The sequence below is a fragment of the Pezoporus occidentalis genome, unplaced genomic scaffold (assembly GCF_034315485.1).
Source record: "Pezoporus occidentalis ecotype Australia unplaced genomic scaffold, CSIRO_AGI_Poc_V1 ctg15, whole genome shotgun sequence".
NCBI lineage: Eukaryota > Metazoa > Chordata > Aves > Psittaciformes > Psittacidae > Pezoporus > Pezoporus occidentalis.
The window spans coordinates 2,261,828-2,287,330 of record NW_026913316.1 but is presented as its reverse complement, the minus strand read 5'-3'; the positions used below and the strand labels follow the sequence as shown (position 1 = coordinate 2,287,330).

General features: G+C 41.6%; 1 protein-coding gene across 1 annotated transcript in view; it reads right to left on the bottom strand.

The window, feature by feature from the left end:
- Positions 1-24,343, bottom strand: part of DAP (death associated protein) — a 52,739-nt gene extending 28,396 nt beyond the window's left edge. The window contains exons 1-2 of the mRNA XM_062610846.1: positions 24,186-24,343; positions 17,508-17,604 (exon numbers count right to left, since the gene is read on the bottom strand). Of these exons, the coding sequence (XP_062466830.1) occupies positions 17,508-17,604; positions 24,186-24,240 (152 nt within the window). The 5' untranslated portion in view covers positions 24,241-24,343. The remainder of the gene's footprint in view (positions 1-17,507; positions 17,605-24,185) is intronic.
- Positions 24,344-25,503: the final 1,160 nt, after the last annotated feature.

Here is a 25,503-nt window from a genome sequence, read left to right as displayed (position 1 = left end):
GCTATGTTATGCATATAGAATCTTAGAGCAGTTAGGGTTGGAAAGGACCTTATGATCATCTAGTTCCAGCCCCCCTGCATGGGCAGGGACACCTCACGCTTAACCATGTCACCCAAGGCTCCTTCCAACCTGGTCTTGAAAACCGCCAGGGATGCAGCATTCACAACTTCCTTGGGCAACCCATTCCAGTGCCTCACCACCCACGCAGTAAAGAACTTCCTCCTTACATCCAATCTAAACTTGCCCAAGTTTCAACCCGTTACCCCTTGTCCTGTCACTACAGTCCCTAATGAAGAGTCCCTCCCCAGCATCCTTAGAGGCCCCTTTCAGATACTGGAAGGCTGCTCTGAGGTCTCCATGCAGCCTTCTCTTCTCCAGGCTGAACAGCCCCAGCTTTCTCAGCCTATCTTCATATGGGTGCCACAAGTCCAGGTAGATGACATCAACTGCTCTACCCCTGTCCATCAGTTCTGTAGCCCCATCATAGAAGGCCACCAAATTGGTCAGGCAGGATTTCCCCTTAGTGAAACCATGCTGGCTGTCACCAAGCACCTTGTTGTTTTTCATGTGCCTTAGCATGCCTTCCAGGAGAATCTGCTCCAAGATTTTGCCAGGCACAGAGGTGAGACTGACTGGACTGTAATTCCCCGGCTCATCCATTTTCCCCTTCTTGAATATGGGGGTTATATTTCCCTTTTTCCAGTCATCGGGAACTTCACCTGACTGCCATGATTTCTCAAATATGATGGCCAGTGACGCAGCAACGTCATTTGCCAGCTCCTTCAGGACCTGTGGGTGGATTTAATCAGGACCCATGGACTTGTGCACGTTCAGGTTCTTAAGATGGTCTCAAACCAGATCTTCTCCTACAGTGGGCCCAAGGTCTTCATTCTCACAGTCCCTGCATCTGCTTTCCAAGACTTGGGTGGTGTGTTCAGAGCCTTTGCCAGTGAAGACTAAGGCAAAGAAGTCATTCAGAACCTCAGCCTTCTCCAAATCCTGTGTAGCTAGCTCTCCCGAGAACTTCCAGAGGGGGCCTACATTGTCCCTAGTCTGTTTTTTATTTGCTATGTACCTGTAGAATCCCTTCCTGTTATCCTTAACATCCCTAGCCAAGTTTGATTCTAACTGGGCCTTGGCTTTCCTAACCTGGTCCCTAGCTTCCTAGACAACATCCCTGTACTCTTCCCAGGCCACCTGTCCTTGCTTCCGCTTTTTTAAGTCTCTTTTCATTTGAACCTTTTTTCATTTGAACTTCCCCTCTTTAAGTTTGAACCCATTACCCCTGGTCCTATCACTACAGTCCCTAATGAAGAGTCCCTCTCCAGCATCCCTATAGCCCCCCTTCAGATACTGGAAGGCTGCTATGAGGTCTCCACGCAGCCTCCTCTTCTCCAGGCTGAACACTTGCAGTATTTTTCATATGAAGACTGTATGGCTAGCATAAAGACACTAGTATTTTTTGACTAAAGAACTTGTTGGATTTCCTGCAAAGGCTTTTACCACTGTAGCTGGCTCCCAGTTTATGGCCAGATCAACAGATCTCTTGCTTTTGACAATGCACTATCTTCCTTAAGAGGCTTTGATTTAAGAGGACAAGCAAAGTAATCTTCCCCCCTGAAAACCTACCAAGTGTTATGTAGAAAAAGAGTGAATTCCCACATGCATTAACAAAAATAAGCCCCACTACTCTGTCAGGTTTACCTTTATGTTGCGATAATAGCCACCAGTTTTGCCTCTCCCTCCCCCAGCCATCACCTTCTGGCCTGATTAAGACTGGGAGGATTAGAAAAAAAATAAAATAATGGAGGTTCTCACTTAATCATGCTCCCCTTTCAGGGGAGAGCTCTGAATCAGGATGGCACAAGGATGAAGTGAGCAGAGAGGTCCTCCCTGAAATCAGACCTATTCAGCAGCTCCAGGTCAGGTTTGCACTTTGAGCCAGGCAGTTGTGATCTTGTTCCCAGAATGCAGTACTACGGCGTGGGCACATGACAGACGTCAGTTCTGATCGTTTCAGGATTGTTTGTAATTACCAGCTTACAAGGACTATCAAGGAAGTCAGTGTTTATGCTGCCAATACTTCTACCAAATGCGAATTATTCCAGGACACTGTCTCTAAAACAACATCACTTCCAAATTACTTCAAGATGCCTAGCAGCAGATGGACCGCAGACTTACATCCTAAATGAAAATTATCACACCTTGACTGAAGGAGGTAGGGGGTGAAGAGAAGCTCATTACCAAGTACAAAAAGTCATGAACGTCAAGTACTACACACCGAATTAAAGCAACAACACTCTGCATAAAGAATTTTCAGGCTATTTCCCATAAAGCTGCATTTCATCTCTTCCAACAGTTTACTTTAGGGAAGTGAAAGTAAGGGATGGATGTGCAGAACCAAATTAAACTGTTACGTCAAAACGATCCATCTCTTGGCATCTATACATAGATTGACTAGTCTCACTAGACTCTGCTAGTTAGACTAACATGTGGCACTTAAATTTTTCAGCTATATTTACCAGGTTGTCTTCTCAATTTTCAACTGGGAAAATGAAGGCATTTCTCTGCCAGGTTTGTGTTAAAATTCTTTTTTTCAGACAAGTCTTACATTTCCTTCTTTTTTCATATTTTGAAAGCTAAACATGTTTTTAGGCATTTCCCCTTCCCCTCCCCTCCTTTTAGTCAAACTGATCTTGGCAGATCATGAATCATCAACTAACACTGCAACTCTTATCTCCATCTTAAGAAACAGGAAATCAAACTGAAAAAAAAAATGTATAAATCAAGGCTCTTCTCTCTTTGCTTTTCATTCTTTTCCTGTATCTGCTAGAAAAGCTCAGTCTGTATTCATGTCCATGCCTACAGTCTGAAGAAACTAGGATAGAATTAATCATATCCAATTTATGCCACATATTAAAGATAATGGATACAAATCTAAGCAAAGCCTAGGAGAGTTAAGATGTTAACTCATAACACTGCTATGCCAAAACTAAGCTCCTGGAAGCATTCTTTGCCATCCTATCTTGAAAAGAAGCCAAAGAAACCCCCCAAATATATATATGTGCATGTCTCAAATTCTTCCGCCCCCTGGGCTAATGCTCAGAATCTAACCAGGAGAGATTTCCTGAGGTGTTGTAAACAGTATCGGGGTTATGTCTGAGCAATTAGATTTACATTTTCTCTAACCCTTTTTGCCTAGGAAATCTTGCAGGATTAAAGACATTATTATTATCATGTGCAACAGCAGTAAATCCAGAGGATAACACTGCTCATGAGTTGTTTTCTGAACTTGCTACAGAGCCTACAGATATGCTGTAGACTAAAGAGGCATACTATACAGAGACCAGATCCTCATCTAAGGCTGCAGAGACAGGCCTGTTGACACCAGCTGAGAGTCTAGCCTACTTATGCTACTTAAAATACATTTAAGAAAAGCAGTGATTTGCTAGAGTAATTAAGGATTCAGTTTTCAAATGCCTTCCTAGAAAGTGCTCTGATGTAGGCTTCCAACTTTCCAGGCCCCTAAAAATCTACCACAAATGTTCTGTTAACTACTGCAGCAGTACTACTGGATTGTCTCCATAATCAAGTAATGTCATCACGGTCACCAAGAAGCCAAATTCCCAAGTACTCCTCTTACTCACTTTCAATGAATAAATCTTTCATGAGATAACTGTTTCCCCCCAGCACACATATGTCTCTATTGAAATGGCAATTGCTCTTAACATTAAGTCAATCTACAATTAGTCATATAGTGTTAGACCACACACTCACTTTGCTGACTCTCAGCAGGCAGCAGTGAACAGTGCTGTGGGAGAGGAGATGAGGACAAATCATGCAGAAGAGTGCTCCTGAGACTGCTCTGCAGAAACCTGCTGCTTGGGAACCTCCCAAGCCAGAGGCCGTGTCCTTGTATTTAGTAGCCCTTAACAAAAACGATTTTTCATGAATTTTCTAGTGGCTTTTGTAATCCAACACTACTTCTTGCAGAGTTTAGTGCTGTCTTTTTGGAGTTCATCATTGGTAGGGCATTTAACAAAGCAAACTTGAAGATTTCACTGTTTACATCCTTAAGGTCACTAGCAACAATCAATAGTTTCACTGTTTACATATATGAAGTCATATGTCTACCATTTCTGTAAATATAGATTTTGTTTATTCATTCGAATCCTAACACATGAATATTTGCCCAGAAGTTTGGCCCAACAGTGCCTCCTGTACTGAAAGGTGAACTGGGCTATGGAATCCCATAGCAGTAAACACTCACTGAAATTATGGCAGACTAAACAAACTATGAAGATTCAACAACTCAAATATTAGCAAGTATCATTACAAAGGCTGTTAAATTCTGAGATGACTTCTGATAGAAATTTTGCTGCTATTTTTTCTGCACAGACACTTTGCCTTATTTGATAATCTTCATCCTGTAGTAACATAATTAAGCTCAAATAAAAACAAATGAATACAGAAGCTATTTACTTGCCAAGGTTTTTCTCTTAAATACATTCAAAGAAAAAACTTAGAAAATATTAACAGGCAAATAGTTAATTTGCTTCAGTAATGTGAATGCTGAATTAGATTCAGCATATGAATCTATTACTTAATTCTTTTGTTTACATAGTTTTTCACCTATGCCACCTAGTGAATGTAACAGCGTCAGAAAACTTTAGTTCAGGATTTTCTAAAGAAAAAATAATGAGTGGGTTCTCAATGTAAAGTTCCTGTGAAGTTACCCCAAAACAGAGGTTATATACATTGATGGAACTGTTACCAAAATCTGTAAGAATGTTCATAGGAAGAAAAACCTATCTGGGATGTGCAGGATTCAAAAAAACGCAAAGTTTCTCGTTAAATAAACCAACCTCCCATGGGATATGGCAGAAGACACTCCCGATTATCAGAAACTAGAAATAAAGCACAGGGATAAATCAAATATGATGATGGAAGTTAACAGTGGAATCCTGCAGGAATCTCAAAAAGAGATCTAAATAGCGAGATGACAATATATGCTAATGTTAGTGAATTATTCAGCTTAAAAAAACCCCAAACCTGAACGTATATGGTTACAAGGGATCTCAGAGGAACGATGGAACAATAAAGTGAAAGAGAAAGATGACACCTTGATGAATGCAGAATATACACACTGGGAAAACCAATCCTAACTGTACATAATAATGATGGGCTCTAGAACAGTTATTACACTCAAAACCAAATGTTGGAATCACCATGAAAATATTTTTTAAATCAGCAGCTTAATACCCTAAAGGCAGCTACAAAGTCAACTGGAAAATGAGAGCAACTAAGAGAAGGAAAAAAAAAGCAGAAAACCAGAACTATGCCAGTGTGTAAGTCTACAGTGTACTTTTACCCTTCACACTGCAATTCAAGTTATCCCACCACAAAAAAAACACCAAAGACAGAAAAAGAGAACTCCAGGAAAAATGCACAGTAGAGAGGAGAAACTAAAACAAACACAGTTATTCACTATTTCTTAGTAAGCAAGACTTGAAGGCACAGGAAACAGTTCCAGGCAAGCAAAAAGCAAACGCTTTCTGCAACACAGGCTACTCAAACTGTGGTGCTACCATCAACAGAAATACGATTATCGAAGTGAGAAATGTATGTATGATCAAAAGAGGACAAGAGAAATAGTAACTAGGTCCATTGGCTAACATGATTAGCAAATTTCTAAGCAGTAATTTGGATTGCTAGATGCTTGGAGGCTCTTTCTAAACTGGCCCTTCTTGTACACTGTTCTGAAGCACCATCTGCCAAGGAGTGCTACACAGGCAGGCAAAGACAGACAAGAGCTTTGTGCTGGCCCTGCATAGCCATTCATATTCTTTAAAACAGGAGATGAAGGAAGAGATTATAATGAGGTTATAATTCCCCCTTTCCTTCATTGTATTAATAGTTCTTTATTGTTTTAGAAGACATGGCAACAGGCAGGGAGAAGTATGATCTATATAGCATCTTAAAAAGCCATTAGTTAATAAACCTACATAAATTTAAAAAAAATGCTGCAGAGGAAGACAAAATCTGGTGCATTAACTGCAAGCAGTTATCTTCCCTTTCCTTGTCCTATTGGCACAAGAAAACTGTGTCCATTAACTTGGCAAATTTCCTCTTCCCAGTAAAAGGTATTAAAATCTGAAAGAATTATCAAAGAAATACTAAAAAATATCTTCTAGCCTACTTGGTATGCACAGATTTCCAAAAAATGCCAACAAGACTCCTCATTAAACTGAGTTATCATGGGATACAGCAGGAGACACTCTTGAGGATCAGAAACTACTTTAAAACATTTATGAATATCACATATCTATTTCTGTTAGAAATATGCAGCTCCTAAAAACTTCTCTCCTCCCTCCCCCCCCCAGTCTAACACAGAAAATCTAAAGGAGCCAAGTCCTGATCAGAATCAGGTACATTGTTAGTCAGCTCTGCACAGAAGGCAGAACACATACACAGAGGTCTCTCAACATTAAAAAGAAGGTTGATTTTAGGAAAACACATCAGGAAGAGGACAACTGGAAATCACCAATACAGAAATAATTTTAAGGGTAAGACACAGCACAAAGTAAGAACATGAAGACTGGGAAACAAGGTAGCATAAGGGGAGATCCTCCAAAGGGCAGCAGCAGGAATAGGTAATACATTATCAGCAGGACTGCAAATTTTCTGCAGTTGTGCTCACGTGTAAAATATGAAGGAAAAATGTAGTATTAATTTCCAAATCATCTAGAGGTCATCAAAACCATCCCAGTACAGGGAAGGAATCAGAACAGGCAGTGCCATCAGACAGAACTCCCATGTTTGGAGAAAAAAGGAGAACATGCAGCTCTGTTCCATAGAAGCTTTTGAGGTTCTGTCATTTTTTCCCCACTGTAAACCGAAGCAAGAATAAAATCTTTCAAATGCACCAGCAGAAACAGAATTGTGCAATGCCTGAAAACTGGAAATTAATTCTACAGCAGTTTTCAAAGCAATAAATAAGAATGATAAATTCCATTTAGTCAAAAGCCTTCTACATAGCCCTATGTGGAAGAATTTGTGTTAATGTTATTAGTGTCACTGTTGATATAAAACAACATACACATGGCTACATACACTTTTCCTCTAGAATCACAAGTTAGCATCATCCTAGAAATAAAAGAAGACTCACACAAGTGTAAAAATACCCAGTTCACTTACTGTAATTTCATTCCATCACCTCCAATACAAAAGCAACATTTTAACAAACAAGCCAAATGGGACTGGGCATTAACTGGTCATTTAATTAATGAGTGTCCCACAAAGTCAAAAGTCCAAACTACTGCATGCAAAGAAGTTGGTTATTAGCAACAACAACATGGTGCATATTAGTAAACATGGTAATATGTTGGATGCAAAAATGAAATATTAAAAATAATCTAGCAATGGCAGCTTTCATAAGTAATGCAAAATACTCTTCATCATCCTAACAACTACCAAACAGAAAACGCAGTTTCTAAACACTAACGTTCTAAATACTAGTACGAGGTTACAGTTTCAGGAGAGCGCCTTGTCAGGACTGGAGGACAATCAAGCTCATTATCAGAGTTTAATGTATACAAGGATGCATACACTCAGTAATGAAATCGCGCTTACTGAATTATTTTGAATACTTTCAGTAGTTCCAAACACTCTCAAAAGGGACACTACAACTTAAGCTGTTCTAGCAAAAACCAGCCTTGCTCTCCCAATACCTGGGGCTCTGCATTTATTTTTTCTTTTTCTTTTTCTTTTCACATGAAGAAGAGTGCTTTAGAGCATGCTTTGGGAAGCAATGACAAACATTCAGTATTGCAAAGTACAAAAAAACCCCAGCATCTGTCTTTAATAGAGCGTCCTGTATTTGTCATTTTCCCCAGAGTGAAATTTATAATTTGAGAAGACATGGAACCCAGTCATACCCTTGGCACGTTGTCAACTGCAAGCTTAATGCTACCTGCCACCCCAGGCAAAATCCCAAGGCAAGGAACAGGAGCTCAGTCTGAATACATGACTCAAGACCTGGGGAAGGCAGAGTGCCCCTGCTGCAAAAGACATCAGTGAAACCAAACACACCAGGACTCTCAGACTGTCTCATTCAGTACTGCAGTATGGGGCGCTAGATGAAGCATGCCATGGATCTCTCCGTAATTAAGAGCTAGCTGAGTATTTAATTATGGATGTAACAACCTGGGGAGAAAAAAAAAAAAAAAGAGAAGAAAAAAAAAAAAGGAAAAAAGTTACATTTCAAGATCATTAGGGAACCATTTTGGTTATACCCCGCAGCAACAAAGCTAGCTCCTCTTTGAACACAGTAAGAGCCCCAGGCTCACCATGTTACATATATTTTAAGGAATGAATCCCAGAGAAACTGAAACTCATCAGAACTAAGATTTGTATGAATGTCATCAAAATATTTTTTATTAATTGCCATTTAACAAATGCCTTTGACCAAGATGCAATCACTGAAACGTTACAATAAAATCAAAAGGCAGCAAGCCTACCACAGCAAACGCTTTCTCATCAAGTAATGTGCTGCAATGAACAGCTCCATCAACTGCTACAGCAGACTAAATAAAACTAGGATGCTAATATAACAAACGTTTTCAGTGTTGTCTTTAATTATCGTCCATATATCTCCCGATTCTAGTACCAGTGTCCTAGGAGCAGCTGAATGAAATTCCCTCCTGTTTGGTCTAGTGACAGTTAACAAATGATAATTCTAAGTTTATTTTAATACTAATGCTTCAAAGTTCAGCACCTGATGCAGCTAAGGCAGAAGAAACTTAGGGAGAGGAAGGTGCTACTTGAGAAACTAAATCCCCCTCAGCGCACATGGTGTCAATCTCACACACCTCCTACTCATTTTCAGCTCATGGTGACTTTATTTCAAACATAGGTTTTTGACTCTAAATAAACAAGTAGCATCTGGTCCTCTGGCAGCTTTTTCTAGCAGAAATTCATACCTTTAGATTGAGAAATGTTCTCAGTGCTCCTTAACAACTAATAGAGGTTTGGCCTTAGGTGGTATAATCAAAAGGATTTGACTGTACTTTGGGGTTTGGAAACTTTTTTACTTTATAATGACAGTTGGGGCTGTTCAGCCTGTAGAAGAGAAGGCTGCATGGAGACCTCATAGCAGCCTTCCAGTATCTGAAGGGGGCCTACAAGGATGCCAGAGAAGGACCCTTCATCAGGGACTGCAGCGACAGGACAAGGGGTATGGCTTCAAACTTAAACAGAGGAAGTTCAGGTTAGTTGTTCTTTACAGTGAGGGTGATGAGGCACTGGAACAGGCTGCCCAAGGTAGTTGTGAATGCTCCATCCCTGGCAGTGTTCAAGACCAGGCTGGGCAGAGTTTTGGGTGACATGGTTTAGTGTGAGGTGTCCCTGCCCTTGGCAGGAGAATTGGAACTAGATGATCTTAAGATCCTTTCCAACTCTAACCATTCTGCGATTCTATTCCCATGTAATATCTGTTTCAACACTGTGCGTTCAAACTGGCATGGCGACCTCCATCCCATGCATTCAAATACTTCAGAAAGATTCCAAGAGAAAAGCACAAAGCAAAATGCCACTACTCAAGATACTAGCTTAAGATACTTTATTCTTCCATACAGATATTGAAAACCACTCACAAGATACTACTTCGCACCCATTTTCCTCTCACATATGACTAAGCTTTTCTCACTTTCTTCATCACACAGAATAGAAATTATAGACTTTTATTCTTGTAAAATGTTGTTTTTTGGTGGGTTTTTTTTTTACACCAGCTTGGCTGACAATTCAACTCAGCTTTCCAGCTAATTTCCTAAGACAGCATATGTTTCTTTGAAACTAAACTCAGTTCTCACTGAGCTGCATGGCGGATCTTCTATCCATTTTGAGGGAGGGAAATATCAGATCTTTTTTAGTTCTTTCACACATGCACACAGTACTTCAGGAATATGAAAAGAGCTATCCATATCATGTCATAACTAGCACTTACACTGATGGATTTATCAACTTACTGCATCAAGAAATACTGGAAGCATGAAACAGTCTCTCAGAAGACTCACATCTTTCTGTACGAAAATGCTTCATTCATAATCTTGTCTATATTTCTCTCCACTCCCTAAATTCACAGGTATTTTCACTTCTTAAATGGAGATATTCACACCCTCTTTTCTTGCCTTACAGTAGTTCTGCATATAAAAATCAGTATTATATATTCTATTCCCTATACTTATAGTTAAATCTATAAACGTATATGCATTTGATACAGTTCAACACAGGTCACAGCAACTACTTTGCTACTTCTGCAGTAGCAGATCTGTAGAAGGTATTATCCTGAAAACTCACAGGAAAATTGCTAATATCAGGTTTAGATCTTATAATTAAACAAATTATGCATATATAAACTTTAGTAGACTTGAGCATCTGTTAATCATAAAAATTCTATGCAAAAGATTAAGACAAAAGATGAATGAGGTGGAAAAACGCATTGAAGGCAATGTCACTTACGCAAAGAAGAGCATGACGCTATTAACAAGCTATTCCCTTAACTGTGAAGTGAATTTCAGTCCAAAATAATAAAGATCAGAAGAAGAAAGGAGAAAAAAGAAAAACACCACTTACACCAAATCGTGCTGGAAAATAAAGATGTTATGGAGAAGGTAGGAAGCTATTTTCCTCACTGAGCTATGTTATGTATTCTGCTTAATAATATTACAAAACTATAGCTGAATTTTTATTTTTTTTTACAGCTCTTTTGCCAGCAGAAATTCCTTTTAGCCTTTGGAATATTTAAGCAAGTAAAGAAAAAGTTACGGTCACACCAAACTCCAGAATGCAGTGGGGTGATGCCCAACATTTGCTGCAGTCTGCACCTTTCCCAGAAACTGCTGCAAGCACGGTGTTCACAGCTGGATTGCTTTTTCCCCTGATATTTCATCCTCTAAGGCCAACTGCCTCTAAAGCTCTACCTCTGAGTAATGAGAATTTGAATGACAAAGACATGAATAAAACCCCTCAAGAGTCATATCCATTATATCCATATATTTAATCTAGTTTCAGGTTTTAGATGGTCAATCATAAAATGGCAACATACAGTCTGTGAATAAAATCTTTGTGTAAAGCTACATCAGCTCACAGAGATGATAACAGAATTGGGCACCAAAAAGAGGGGAAAAAAAGGTGGTTAGAAAAGTGGTGGAAGAAATGTGAAATCTGTCAAAGAGGAGAATCTAGGTGTTGATGACAGATGCTTGTACACAGCAGCAGCTCACTCCTTCAGAGCTTCCTCCACTGACACAATAGGCCAAGGGACCTCTTAAGCCAACACGTAAGAGGCCCTGCTGCCAGAAAGGGAGACTCAGTCAAAACACTGAAGTTGCACATTTCCTCTCCAAAAACTTAAGCACAAGTTGTAGCAGCTTATGTGTCCCAACCTATCACTATCTTTTAACCTTAAATATTCATCATGCTGAGCCAATGCCACCTTGCTTTTCCAATAATTTGGTTTTACAGATGCATGAACAGAGTAAAGAGGTCTTTTTTCAACTTTATGTTAGCGAACTACATGGGAGAAACACTCACTCTGAGTATTTATGGAAATACAATGCTACCTGTTCACAACAGTTTGGTGTCCATGTTTAACAAACTCTGAAGCATCCCTTTCTTAGAACTCTCAAGATTTCCCACTGACAAGTACCTGTTGACTCTACAACAGACAACATTAGAACTAACCTGACTGAAACACCTTCATCCATGACGGAAACTACCTCCTAGAGGACTTGTGTGCAAGCAAGCTGAACACCAGACGTCATTTCCCAAGTCTTAGCTGTGCTGAAGGGCAGCTATTCCCAAGTGAAAGGGTCAGGACTTTGACTCTACAGTTTCTGCCTCAGCTAAACAACCAGAACAACAGGGTAAAATCAAGGAGTAGAAAGAGCTTCAAGCACTTCCATATTTAGGGTGCGAACAAACATAGAAGCCTCCTCTAATGGCTTAACTCTATAATCTACTTCCTATTTTTTAAATTCTGTCAGAAGTTTGGACAACGTTAAGGTCATTAACAAGGCAAATATTAACTATATTTCAATGACAGCAGAACCTTCAGTGGCAAATGAAAAATGGAAATAACAATACCTGTTGTTATTTCTTCTTAATCACAACAGAACTAAGTGAGGGAAAGGAAAAACAAATATACTTTGAATTAAATGCTGTACCTGCAGCCTAAATTTTTGAGACTTTCATCACACTTCTAAACAAAAAAAAAGCAGGTGCAGCTGAACTAACATATTCAAACTTAACAAGTAACACAGAGATACCTGAAGGATAACACAGGCCTTCAACAACTCCTCTATCACCATGAAATTGAGTAGGTACCAAGACTGTCTCTTTGACATACGGACACCCATATGCTTCATTAGCACGATTTTGGTTTTGAGTCACCACATTCTAAATTATCCTCCCATTTACTTTTTTTTTCTGTTTTTTTTTTTTTCTTTTTACCCAATGAATATGTCTGAGGCCAAAATCCACACCCTTAACTGAATTAAAATCCAGGCTACATAATTTATTCTTTCTAGAGCTAATGGAAAGGCAGACATTATGCTGGATTCACAATCCCCAGGTAAGTTTAAGTTATAAAACACGTAATTTACATATGTATACTGAGAAACCACTCTACTGCATTTATATTCAGGAATTAAGTAACTGTAATTACCCACTTTGTTTCAGAAATACAACAAAGGAGAGGGAAAGAGTCTTTAGACATGAAAGCCTCTGCAGTTTACCCTGTTTGTTAAAAGGCAGAATGAGTCATATATTTGCCTTAAATATTTTCCTTAAAATCCAGATGCTGATACATAATTACAGTTTCTTCTTCTAGGGGTCCCAGAGAGACAATTAATAAAGCTTTTGTGCAAAACTGAACAAGCAGCTCTCACTTCAAATTATGTGTCTTTCAGGAGTATTTATTATGGCTAGAGTCAGATGCTGGCACCAGGAGTGCACATGCTATTACAAATCGCAGTTAAACGTGCATTAATGGGCTTCTAATAAGCCCAGGACTATGGATAGCCTACTTATTCAAAATATTTTCTATAACAACATACAGCCCTGGAAAACTACAGTTTCTATTCATAATCCTTCCTCTACATTTCACCTTCATCTATCATCACAAAGAAAAAAAAAGGCACTTCCAGCAGCAATCAGTGTGACTGTCAATCAACCAAAACTGCAGCCATATCCAATACCCAAATCAACTCAAGTGTTAAGCAATTACAGAAACATTAAGAAAATCAGTAACAGACCAGAAGCTCATCCAGCTTGTATACTATCTCCAGCTAGGTTGGAGATATCAAAATCTCTCGTCTTGAAGAACATGTGGGCTAAGGACCCCACCTCACAGTCAAGTTTGCCCCTGACATCTTGACCACAGTGCTGCCACTGGCTTGGGATGACACACAAATTTTTTTTAGTTCACCTAAACCAAATGATGGAACCCTCCCTTCTTTCATTGAGTCTTCTCCATAGAATCCTTTTCAGCCATTCGTCTTTAAGTAAAACTATATTTACACCAGACTTATAGAAGTATTTCCAATACCACTTAAGGCCATGCACTGCCTCGCAGGCAAAGTTTAAATTTGTATAACATCATCTTACCCCATATTGTTTTACGGGATCACAAATGACCATTATAACAACTCAGCCTACCATTTCATGAAAACGTATGCTGTCACAACAATTTTATTTTAGGAAACAGAACTAAATAAAATACTTTGCAGAGTAAATTACAGTAACTAGATTGCAGGTTGCTAAACAACTGAGAAATGTCAAAGATGATATACCTGGTGAATGTTAAAGTCACCTTTATCACAGCAATTAGCTACTGTAGAGGTGTTTACCTGTATCAGCTTTGTTTACATTGAGACTAGAAACATTGACCCAACATCTTTTTCTGCAAGCATGATGCAAAAACAAAGTCAACTGTCTCCAAAGCCACACATACTTCCGTGAACATTAGCTGAAAGCCTTCTTGCTGAGCAGCTGCTCAGATCTGTGCCATCATGGGGAGGCCACGTGCCCTCAGATCTCCCAGGGAACTCTGGGAAAGCTCAAAATCTTCTGCCTTGATTTACTCCCAATTCCACTAATCTGTGCTCATCTAAACCTAAAATGAGATTAAAACAATCAATCATCCTAGCCTCCCTCTTCACACACAAATTACTCTTCTCTGTTTTGTTATTTTGTCTCACGTCACTGTCAGCTGCCTGTATCACCCAATACCAGTTGCCTGAAGGGCTGTTTACTTCTTCTGACTTTGAATGCAATAAGGAGATTGCATCATACCAATGATACTATCTTAAAATGGCAAAGACTAAAAACACCAGACTAGAAAGTTAAACACACAGATGTCTCTGAACCTCCTTTCCAAAGGGACATAAAATACCAACTAGCAAAGACCAAAAGGTACATATATATTGGTAACAGAGGAAGCAGAGTAGAATTCTAGTGGTTTCTTCTCCCCCTCCTGATAAACCTGTTCCTATCTCTTGAAAAACCTCCCTCTACAGGCATCAGACATCCAAGTGTTTCAGAAGGGCACTGTGAATCAGCAGGAGCAGACAGAGAAACTCCAGGGGACTGCACCTTCCTGCACAAAAGCAGCTGACATGCTGCAAACGTAATTTAATTTTGACAAACAACAACTTCAAGTACTATGGCCTGTGGAGTTTGCCTATTCTGTCTAAGGCTAAATAACTTCTTGTTCACATCTATAGCTTGTACAGCCACCGGAGCTGTACAAGCATTCCCACAGGAGCCTACAACAGGCACATCAAACCTTCTCCCTCACAGAAACAAAGGTTTCCCAGTTCTACCAGGAAAACAACTTGTCTCAGACTTGTAAACCAACTCATAGTTTTGTTTTATAATTCACGCTGGTTCCCATCTAACTATGCTCCTTTTGTCAATTCTGACGCTTTCTGTCTCAAAAGGATTAAATCAAGGAAGTAAGAAGTTCAGACCAATCTTTTCTGCATTAATATACAAAGAACAACTGAATGAATACACAAGTGCCTAATACAGACTAATAACGCATCCTCTACAAGAAAACCAAGGTGAAGAGCACGCTCCGAGTGCATATTTTGGAAATAAACTGATCAGGTGGCTGAAGGAGTGTATTTTATGGGGTGCAACAGCCAACTGCTCCCTAGTTAATACAGTAGCTGTCGAGTTCATTAAACCTCCTCCTCTACCTTTAAACCATAAACGTTGCTCACAGACCTGCTTTACAATATTAATATACAGTGTGTATTTGTTAGCATCTCAGGATAAGGACTGCACTCCTCCTGATCCTTCAACTGGAGAGGCTTTGCTTTGCTTGTGGATTAGTCTCAGGGCAGCTGACCTGGACTCCCTGAAGATAACACTGAAATGGAACAGACAGTCCAAAGAAACACCTCACACATGCCAGCTAGGACTGGACCTTCAGTCCAGAGGACCAGACTAAATAATCTCCAAAACACACAGTGCGAACATGAAGTACCCAGCACTGCCTGTTTCTCCCTGCCAATCTTCTTCTATTGTGACACAGCACCTGCTAAAGCAGACACAGCCACAAATATCAAGGTTAAAAATTAACTTTTCCTTATGCTATTTCAGTGAGAGGCATGGGGAATTAAAATCGTGTTTGAAGAATCCTTTATAAAGCAGATAGCTATACTGGAGCAGAGGTGTAGATCTGTGAACGGGCATAAGAAGTCCTGTCAATAATCCTAATGAGATTCCCTCACCATGAGGTTGAGGAAATGTAATAATAAACAGGTATATAACACTGCACTGGGTCTGGCTGAGATGAAGTTAATTTTCCCCACAGCCGCCCTCACAGTGCTGTCCTTGGTATTGCTAGCTAGAAAGGTGTGGGTAACACACCAGGTGTTTCGGCTACTGCTGAGCAGTGCTTGCACAGCATCAAGGCTGTCTCTCCAACGTTTCCCCCTCATCAGTAAGCTGGCAGTAGGCAAGATCTTGAGAGGTGATATAGCCAGGACGGCTGACCAAAACTGACCAAAAGGATATTCCACTGCATATGACATCTGATCAGCAACAAAAGCAAAGAGAAAAGAGAGGGAGGGCATTTGTTATTACAATGTTTGTCTTCTGAACCACCCACTACACATACTGGACATCACCTACTGATGGGAAATAGAGTACTTGTCTTCTGTGTTCCTTTGCTTCCATGCATAGTCTTTGGTTTTTCTTTATTAAACTGCCTTTAACTTGACCCACAGGTTTTTTCCACCCTATTTTCTCCCCACCCTGTCCTGCTAAGGAGGGGAGTGACAGAGCAGCTTGGTGAGGACCTGGCAACCAGCCAAAGCCAACTCAAACACACCTCAAATAAAAGAATGTACCCCCAAGCACAGTTTAAATTAACCACAAGATATGATTCCTTCCTTTGGACAAAACTCATTGCAGTACAGACTCTGTTCTGTGCCACTGAACCGAAATACAAGATGACCAACTCGGTTAAGGAAGAAATGGCATAAAGTTCATCTTCCTGCCTTTCATTTGGCTATATTGATTAAAATTATTTTTCCCTTCTCATGAAGGTGTTTCCTTTCAAGTTGTGAGTTAGTGAATAGACATGGTTGTTCTTATTTATACAGACATTTTCACAATGCTTATTTATTACCATTGTTTTACATGCAAAATAAACATCATGTAAGTCAGGCTACTTCTCAAAGCACAAGAATGTTTGTTTGTTTGTTTTTTTACCTTGAGCAAATAGCAAGGACAAACCCATGCAATAAGCTAGTACACAAAGATCTTGGGCAAATATAGTCTTGGTTACAAGAAAAAGCAGCACAAAACCAGGCGTCTTTGTATGAACAGAAATACAGCAACAGTTCATTGAACCTCCCTGCTTTCAATTCTACACAGCAATTACTGGATAGATCTAGTTAAAAATAGATCTAGGTAACTGCTGTTTGTCTTGTATGCTCCACCACTGAAACTGCTGTATTCCTACCTAAAATAAAAGCAGATATTAATACCACTGATTTTTTTACTTGTCTTTTAAAAGCACCACATTGTCAAATACCTCACAGAGAAAAAAAGTATGGGCCAAAGGGTACAAGGAATCATCTATCCCACAGCAAGATCACCTTCATACACAGATTGACAGCCTAATGCTTGTGTCCAAATATGCCTACTCTCTGTATGTCTGCACAGTCTGAAGCAGTATGCATAGATTTTAGGAAAGTTGATGTTTTTCTTTAACTGTACTTTTTTCCTAACCTTCACTTACCTGGTAAGGTCATTTAAAGGAGGCTCAGCAAGGTAAAAATTCCCAAATTCCCCAATTCTCTTGAAAGAGCATGTAACTTCTTACTGCTTTAAATCGATTTTATGATACAAAACCAACCGGTTTGACCAAATGGTGACAAGGTTCAAGGTCACGGAAATTCACTGTAGCACATGCCCCAAACCAAAGTGCTCACCTGCTGGTTTCCCAGTCTTGGTCATCCTTATCTTTTTCTTCTTTGGCATCAGAATTGTGCAGGTGTTTCTGAACAATACGCATCCCACCAGCCTTCACTGGAACAAAAATTAAAGAGACAGAACGAAACTCAGTCAGATCAGCATAAGTGAAAAATGTTTTAAGGATAAGCCTCCCTTCTCCCCTAAAACTTTGCCAAGTAGGGTAATAGTAATCACAGTTACAAAAAGTGGTCTGAAGCATTTAAAAGTGGCAAGCCTGAGGAACAGCTAGTCCAAGACCACATCTGCCATTCTTTATCACATCATGCCATCCATCTCTGCTCATCCTGAGAAGCTGCAGTTCATTTTACCACCTGCTTCCAAAACTATTTTAGAAAACTCAGCTTTCCTCCCACCCTTAATAACTTGCAGCAGTCAGAAGAACAAACCAAGGTGATGGTTCGCGTAACACTATGCAGAAGTCCATGAACATCAATGTTAAATACTCCCATAAAACAAGAAGGGTTGAAGAACCTTACTCTGTCTTTTCAAGTTAAAAACAACAACTATAATAATACTATTTATACGAAGAAGTACTTCACAAGCAGTATAATAAAAAGCAAAATTTAGGACAACTGTTAACCCTTTAGAACAGAGCTTTTTGTTTTGCAAAACATAAGCATTTACCACATTTCAAATCCTTGTCATGATTCAGTTTTAGAAATGGCACAAAATTGAAAGAATTGCTTTGAAACAAAAAATGAGCACCAAAAGCAAATCCATTTGTGTTCATGATTTATCCCCTCCAAAGTGAAATATAAACCAGCAACCTAACCAGACCTAAAACTGCAGAGCAACAGGCCATCTGCTGTTGATCTGCCCTCTGTTTTAATATTGTGTTTGTATGGGTTGGTTTGTTGGGATTTTTATTTTTTTTGTTGTTTCAATCATTGCTATACACACAGGGCAGCCAAGGGTAAGACGATACAACTTGTTAGCTAATTCAATGGGTTACACAGCCACCAGTAACAATATCAGAAAACCGCTATTGTGGTCAGGAGTCAGTAAAACCACCTACAAACACACTGGTGTATGTTACACATTGTTGTGACACAGTAAGTCTGTGGACAGCCTCAGCAGAGTTGCAGCAGCCGGAGCAAGCAGGATGCCAGAGCAGCAGTTGGAAGGAGCCGAAGTGGCTTGCCAGCATGGCGAGGGGCAGCTGTACTTCTGACAGCTCTCCTGTGTCCAGTCTCAGAACGATTAAAGCACCTCACAGCAGTCCAGTGCTAACCCCTGAAATCTAAAACCAGGTTTAGCTCCCAGTTCTTAAACAGGACAGCACTGGAAAAGACACTTCTGTGCATTAATTTTACAGCCTGGGTGAAGTCAGGCAGCAAAGAGAAAGCAACCTGCCCCAGGACAGAGACTGTGACAGGCCTTTGGCTCTGGGATATTTTAGATGGATTCTAAACTCTATGTGGTATTTGAAAGATAAACTTCTGATTCAATAAAGGACATTAACTAAAGGCACATAATCAACAGACAAAACCAAAGTATCTTTTTAAACCTATCAAAACCTGTGTGCCCTTATAATGCATTAAAAAAGAACCAAACACACACACACACACACAAAAACCCCATCAAAACACTAACCATTATGTCCTCTCTCCAGCATAAAACTTACAAGATTTAAGTTGGTGAGAAATGTTTCACATGAGACAAGGAAAACCAGAAAGGTTAGGCAACAAAGAAATGTAATTTTAAAAATTAAACAAAAGTGAAATTCCTATTAACTTTTCTTGATGTAAAGTCCTTAGAAATTTATTTGCAAATGCAAACACTCCTAGTTCTGTCAAGTGCTGCCTTCTTCTAACATCTCAGGTAATCAAAGTGATTGGTATGTTTGGTTTACATTGCTTTATAAATTTAACATTGCACAATCGGTTCTTACTAGTTCCCTTTCAAATTACTTTTTGCAGAAGATGCTGTCTCCACAGCAACATCTGCCTGGTTACAACAGCACTTCTGGTATATACATGCACACCTTAACATTCTTCACTGTCCAACAGAAAACAGTACCCAGAAATTCAGTGCTAATTTAGGTGGTCTAAAATCTCTCTCCCCTCATATTGCATACTATCAGGCCACCAGCCACTTATTTGCACTTTATCTGTTATTAGCAAAGATATGCAGCTAACACATTCAGATCTGTCTGCATGTAGAATTAACAGGCATTAAAAAGCAAATAAACAGACAATTAAAAGGCACAGCAGTGACTGACCAAGGCAGTAGTTTAATAATTTTAATAATCTGATTTCCTGCACTAATGTTAACAGGCATAATACAGACAGCTAAAAGTCTGTTGTTGAACAATTGAATAAGTCCAGGGTTACTGTGCACAGTCCAGGGTTACTGTGCAGATCTGGGAGACCAAAAGAAGAATCCAGCAAACAACTGTAGTAATAGTATTTCTGAGACCAAAAGTGAAGTAATTAGATGAGCATGCTGTACATAGAGGTGATGTACATCTCTGCCACCCCTGACACAGCATGCTCATACCCAATCTATTTCCAAGAGGTTTAGCTTAAGATAAATACCTTTGCAACATAATTCACATTCCTTTTCAAAAGGTCTCAACCAGACTACACTATCTCAGGGTTAGACAGGGAGAAGAAATAATTATTACATCCACCAAACAAAAGAAAGACCCACTCCATTTGCAAGATTCTCTTGGGATTTACAAGGATTCATCTACTTCTTACTCACCTAGCATTCACCACATAATTTGACAGATGCTTAGGACCGTGATTTTGTCACTTAGAAGTCACCCTTGAAAGAGCAAGACCTCTGATTTCCTCATAGTAAATCCAGCACAGTGCAGAGAGGATTTAAATAACTGATAAAGTACCTTCCAGAATACTGCCAAATATAAGTGCACAGAAGAGGAGGGTCCCAGTGACACCGTGTTGGGATTAGGAAGAAAGCAGTTCCCAGCTGACGAAGGAGCTCGAGCTGCATATGTTTGCTCAGGAGAGGTCAGGCGGGATCTGTGCTAAGGCAGGAGGGGACCAGGAATGGCTGTGGTGGTGATGGCCAACAGGCCACCAGCCTCTAAAGCATGAAATAGAGGGGATTACCTGCCAGCACACTCCAAGAAGAGTGCCACACAGGTCTGTTTGTCCCGCCGCTAGGTAACAGCCAAGTTTTGGATATTAATTATTATCTGTCATGTTTTCCCCCTGAGAGGCAGACAGGACTGTCTTGTTTGTCCTGTGAATGCCAGCATGTGTTCCTCTTAAGGTTATGACTACTCCTTTTGAAATGCATTAAACTCTGTAAATCAATTACCACTCAAGACAATCTGGAATCAGGAAACATTCTCAGTCTATTTATCACCTCTCCTTTCCCCTCACCCCACTTCCACAATTCTTTCAAACTGCTCCCAGTTTCTGGGACTGAATTCTGAAATAAACTCCAAGGAGCTCAAGCAAGCACCAAGCACCTAGAGAAGTGCCACAGCTCACTCACCCAGGTTGCAGACCTGAGGCAGTCCTTTCTGGAGAAACCTTCCAGCTCAACCCACATCACCCCCTGGTCACAGCAATAAGACAGGGGTTTTTAGAAATCCAGAGTATAATCAAGAGCTATAGCAGCTTCCCCTTTTCCTTAAGTATAGTATTAAATATTAATACCAAATTTATTTCATACGTACAGTATAATAACAGATTCCATTACATCAATAAGACGTATGAAGAATGGAAGTAAGAGCTATTACATACCTTCATTTCACAGAAATCTTGGCTCAGAGTTATATTTTTTAAATGCAGGAAAAAGCACATAACTATTTTCAAAAACCAATTGCAAAGCTTCATAAATAAACTATTACCACAATCACCTTGCTTTATTCCTCCACAATATCTACTAGAAGAAATGAACAGCTAAAAGCATAATTACGCAGACTGCTTTAGAGGGACTGCAAGCTGCACAAACCTACTCAGCAATCTATTACAGATGCATTGATCTCACTGACAGATGGATACTTAAAGCTTAAGTTGGGGCCCTCTTACGTTTCAGAATGGAGTTCAAAATCGCTTCATGCACCCTATTATCAGCCTGAGGTCTCGAGGTTTCTCTCCATTTCATTATCCTTTGTCTTTCCAAGTGCTGTTCTTGTCTTTCCTGCCCCTCATCCCCCCCAAAAGATCAGTGCAGAGAGGAAGCTAACAGACTGCACACAGTTGAGTAAGGGAGGGCTAACAGTGCATATGAAAAACAACAAATTTGACAATTCTGCTGTAATTTGATTACTTGAATCCTTCCTAAATTTTATGTGTCTAATTCATACTCTGTGGAGTAAGACACATCCATAATTACTGGTAGGGTTCTTTATACAACTGTATGCAGCAAAACCAGAGCTTTTAAGCCATTAGTCAGAAAATGATCCCCTATTCACATATTTGCCTTGCTAGGAACTTGCCTTGTTATTTAGGAACACAATTCCACATGAGTTTATGTAGTGATCTTTTATTTAAGAATGTTTGACTTTCATTTTATTAAAATTTGTTTGCACACTGCCCTACTGCATTACACTGTTGCTCAGGGATCTAAACCAGTTTGAGATGGAGGAGTAACACCTAGCTTCAGCCCCTACAGTAAATATAAACTGAAGCTAGTCAGCACATTTATTGTGGATATTCCTAATGTTAGAAGACCACAAGGCCAGCTTCCTCTGCCAACCAGCTCAGAACCATCTTCTTCCAGAAACAATCTGAAGATAATGTAAAGTATTAGGTTTTTTCTGGCCTCAAAGATAGACTTGGGTATTACCTTCCTTCCAAAGCTGAACTGGTTACATACAAAAAAACCTTCAGGGATGGTAATGATCTTTAACAGCACATGGCTGCAAAAGTTCTTCAGTTCATATGTGGATGCATGTTTTACAAAGAAAAAAAATAAAATGCTGAAATAACTCTGAAAGCAAGGGAAATCTGTACTGTACTGCAGTTGTGTTTTTGCATTGTACATTGCTGGTTTCTCCTGTGATCTATGGAGGCTCACTTCAGCTCTAAAAGAAACCCAGCTTTTTAAAAGGACAGGTTTTGAAGCAAAACTCTCAAACATGCAACATAAAATCAGAATCAGAAAATACAGTTACAAAGCATCTAAATGAAAATATCTGCCACTTATCCTTCATTCCCTTCCCACTGAAGGTGTGTCAGGAAGACACAGCTATACCAACCCAAGTTCTTAACCACCCTTTCATGCTGAAGCCCACTTCAAGGCAAGCCAGCTCGAGGAGCTATGGCAGCAAAAGCTGTTCATGCAGAGGAAGTTGCTTTGGTCTGGTTCCCTGAGCCAGCTCACCAGGTCAGGTAAGAGCTACTGTCACAAGGGAGGCTGCAGAAGTAGGATCACCCTACTCAGCCACGACATCAGCTTAACTGTAGCCCTGAACTGTATCTGCCCCTCAAAGCAAAGCCATCATTGCTCACTTCTATTACCTATTTAAAAGAATTTCAGGTCCTCATAATAAAACCACATAACTGGATTAGGGTTCAAAAATTGTTTTCAAATTTAGCTTTAAATCTCATCAACTGATTTGAATATAAAACTAACCATCCCATGGTTTAGAATCAAGAACTGCACCAGGAAACACTGAGGACACATGAAAAGTTGCTGGTATGGTGACCAAAGCTCCCTTTTTTTAAGAAAACTAATAATGAGGAGAAGCTAACAGTCCACGGAGGTACAAGACACCTTGGTAATGCGAGTACCTGAACCCCGTCTGTGTAGTAGAGAGGAACTGTTGTGTATAGTCACCGGCAGAGCAGCGCCCCACCAAAGGAGAACCCCAGCTTCCTCCACAGACCACCCGCTGCTCGGCTTACCCATAAACTCACAGCAGTGGGTAGAAGATACTGGACCTCTTTCGCAGGGCAGCTTGCTGACCGCTTTATGCGTTTCCTACCCTGCCAGCCTCCAGAATTAAAGCCGGGAGCGTGCACTGGCTCCAGCACTGGCCCCATAATGCTCACGGGGAAAAGGGATGCACGGACTACTACTGATCCGCACTGTGTCTGCTCGGCGTGCTCTGTGCTGCCAACAGCCATGCAGGCGGCGATGTCGCCAGACTGCTCCTCTCCTTCCCGCCGGCATCAGCCGCCGGCGGTGGTTTCGTAGGCCTCTCGGGGCCGGGATGCCCTCACGGAGGAGGATCCATGAAGACAAGGCTATTCGTCTCCCGGGTCAGAAGCCGGAGATGCCGAACAGCACAAACTCGGTGGGCGTTTGCCAGCAACATGAGGGCTCCCCTGGGAAAAGCAGGGCAGGGACCGTGGCCCCCATTACCGGTTGCTGGAGGGCCAGGGAAGCTGGGAGAGGGCGGGCGGGCGACAGGCAGCCACTGCGGGTACCCGCGCACCCGTCCCGGTGCCAGACGCCGAGTCAGCCGGATCCTGCGAGCGGAGGAGGATGGGGAAACTGCCCGGGGCTCACACCCCCAGCAGCAGCGGCGGCGGCGCGGAGTGGGCGCCCTCACTCACCCTCCTCCGCCCCGGGACTTGGCGGGGAACCGGCGCCCGACTGGACGCTCCCGGAGGCACTCGGCCCGCTTGTCCCGCGGCTACCCAGACCCCCCCGTCCCGTCCCCAGGGATGGGAAGAGAAAGAGCGGAGAGACGGACCCGGCGGCCGTACCAGCAGGAGGGTGTCCGGCCCGCGTCTCTGCTTTCTCTCTGGGAGGCGAAGACATTTTACTGTGGCAGCGACCCCGCTACCCGCGCCCAACCTTCCCCGCGATGCGCGGCTGGGCCCCGTTCCCGCCCTGTCAACGTGGCCGCCGGGCGCCGGCGCCAGGACGCGCCCACCGGGGGGCGGTGTCCGGGCGCGCACCCGCTAAGCGGCTGCCGCCAACGCGGGGGAGCAGGGCAACGGGGGAGGTGACCGTGACCGCCCCGCCCCGCCCCGCCTCGCCCCGCCTCGCAAGGGGAGGGCGGTGCCGCTGGCACCGGGGGTGGGGCTGGGCCCGGCCGAGCCGAGCGGAGCCGAGCGGAGCCGAGGCTGTGGTGGGTGTTACAGCCGGTTCCCTTTGCGGCCGAGGGGGGTGCTTGCTTTGCCATTCGCTGTATCTCCGTTTCATTTTCTCTGTGTGTTTCCCTAGCGGTCTGAGTTTTAAGCGCGCATGATCCTTTTTGCCACAGTTTAAGTGTGAAGCTAAGAGTTGCGAAACAGCTCCCCTGCTGAAGCCTGCCTTCCCCACCCTCCCTCCCCGAGCAATAGGAATTAATCTCTACCTTTTGTAACTGCTTCCTGCAGCAGACTGCCTTTTGAAGTCCGGTTTGGATAGTGTATGTGGTTTCATAGAATTATAGGGTCAGCTAGGTTGGAAAAGACATTTAAAATTACCAAGTTCAACCTTTACACCAGGACTGCCAAGACCACCACTAAACCATGTCACTAGGGGCATAATCTGTGGTTTTTGAACACATCCAGGGACGGTGATTCCATCACTTCCCTGGGCAGCCTGTTCCAATGCCTGATCACCCTCTCTGTGAAGAAATTTATCCTAATATCTAGTCTAAACCTCCCCTGCACAGTTTGAGTCTCTCAACCTCATCACTTGTTACTTGGGAAAGAGACCAGCCACCTCCTCACTCCATCCTTCTTTCAGGTAATTGTAGAGAGCAATAAGTTCTCCCTGATCCTTCTCTTCTCCAAACTAAACACCCCCATTTCCCTCAGACGTTCCTCATAAAACTCGTGCTCCAGACCCTTCACCAGCTTTGTTGCCCTTCTCTGGTCTCGCTCCAACACCTCAGTGTCTCTCTTGTAGTGAGTAGCCCAGAACTGAACACAGGATTCGAGGTGCGGCCTCACCAGTGCTGAGTACAGGGAGATGATCACTGCCCTGGCCCTGCTGGCTGTGCTATTTCTGATACAGGCCAGGATGCTGTTGGCCTTCTTGGCTGCCCGGGCACAAGTTGGCTCATGTTCAGCTCTGTCACTTAGTACCCCC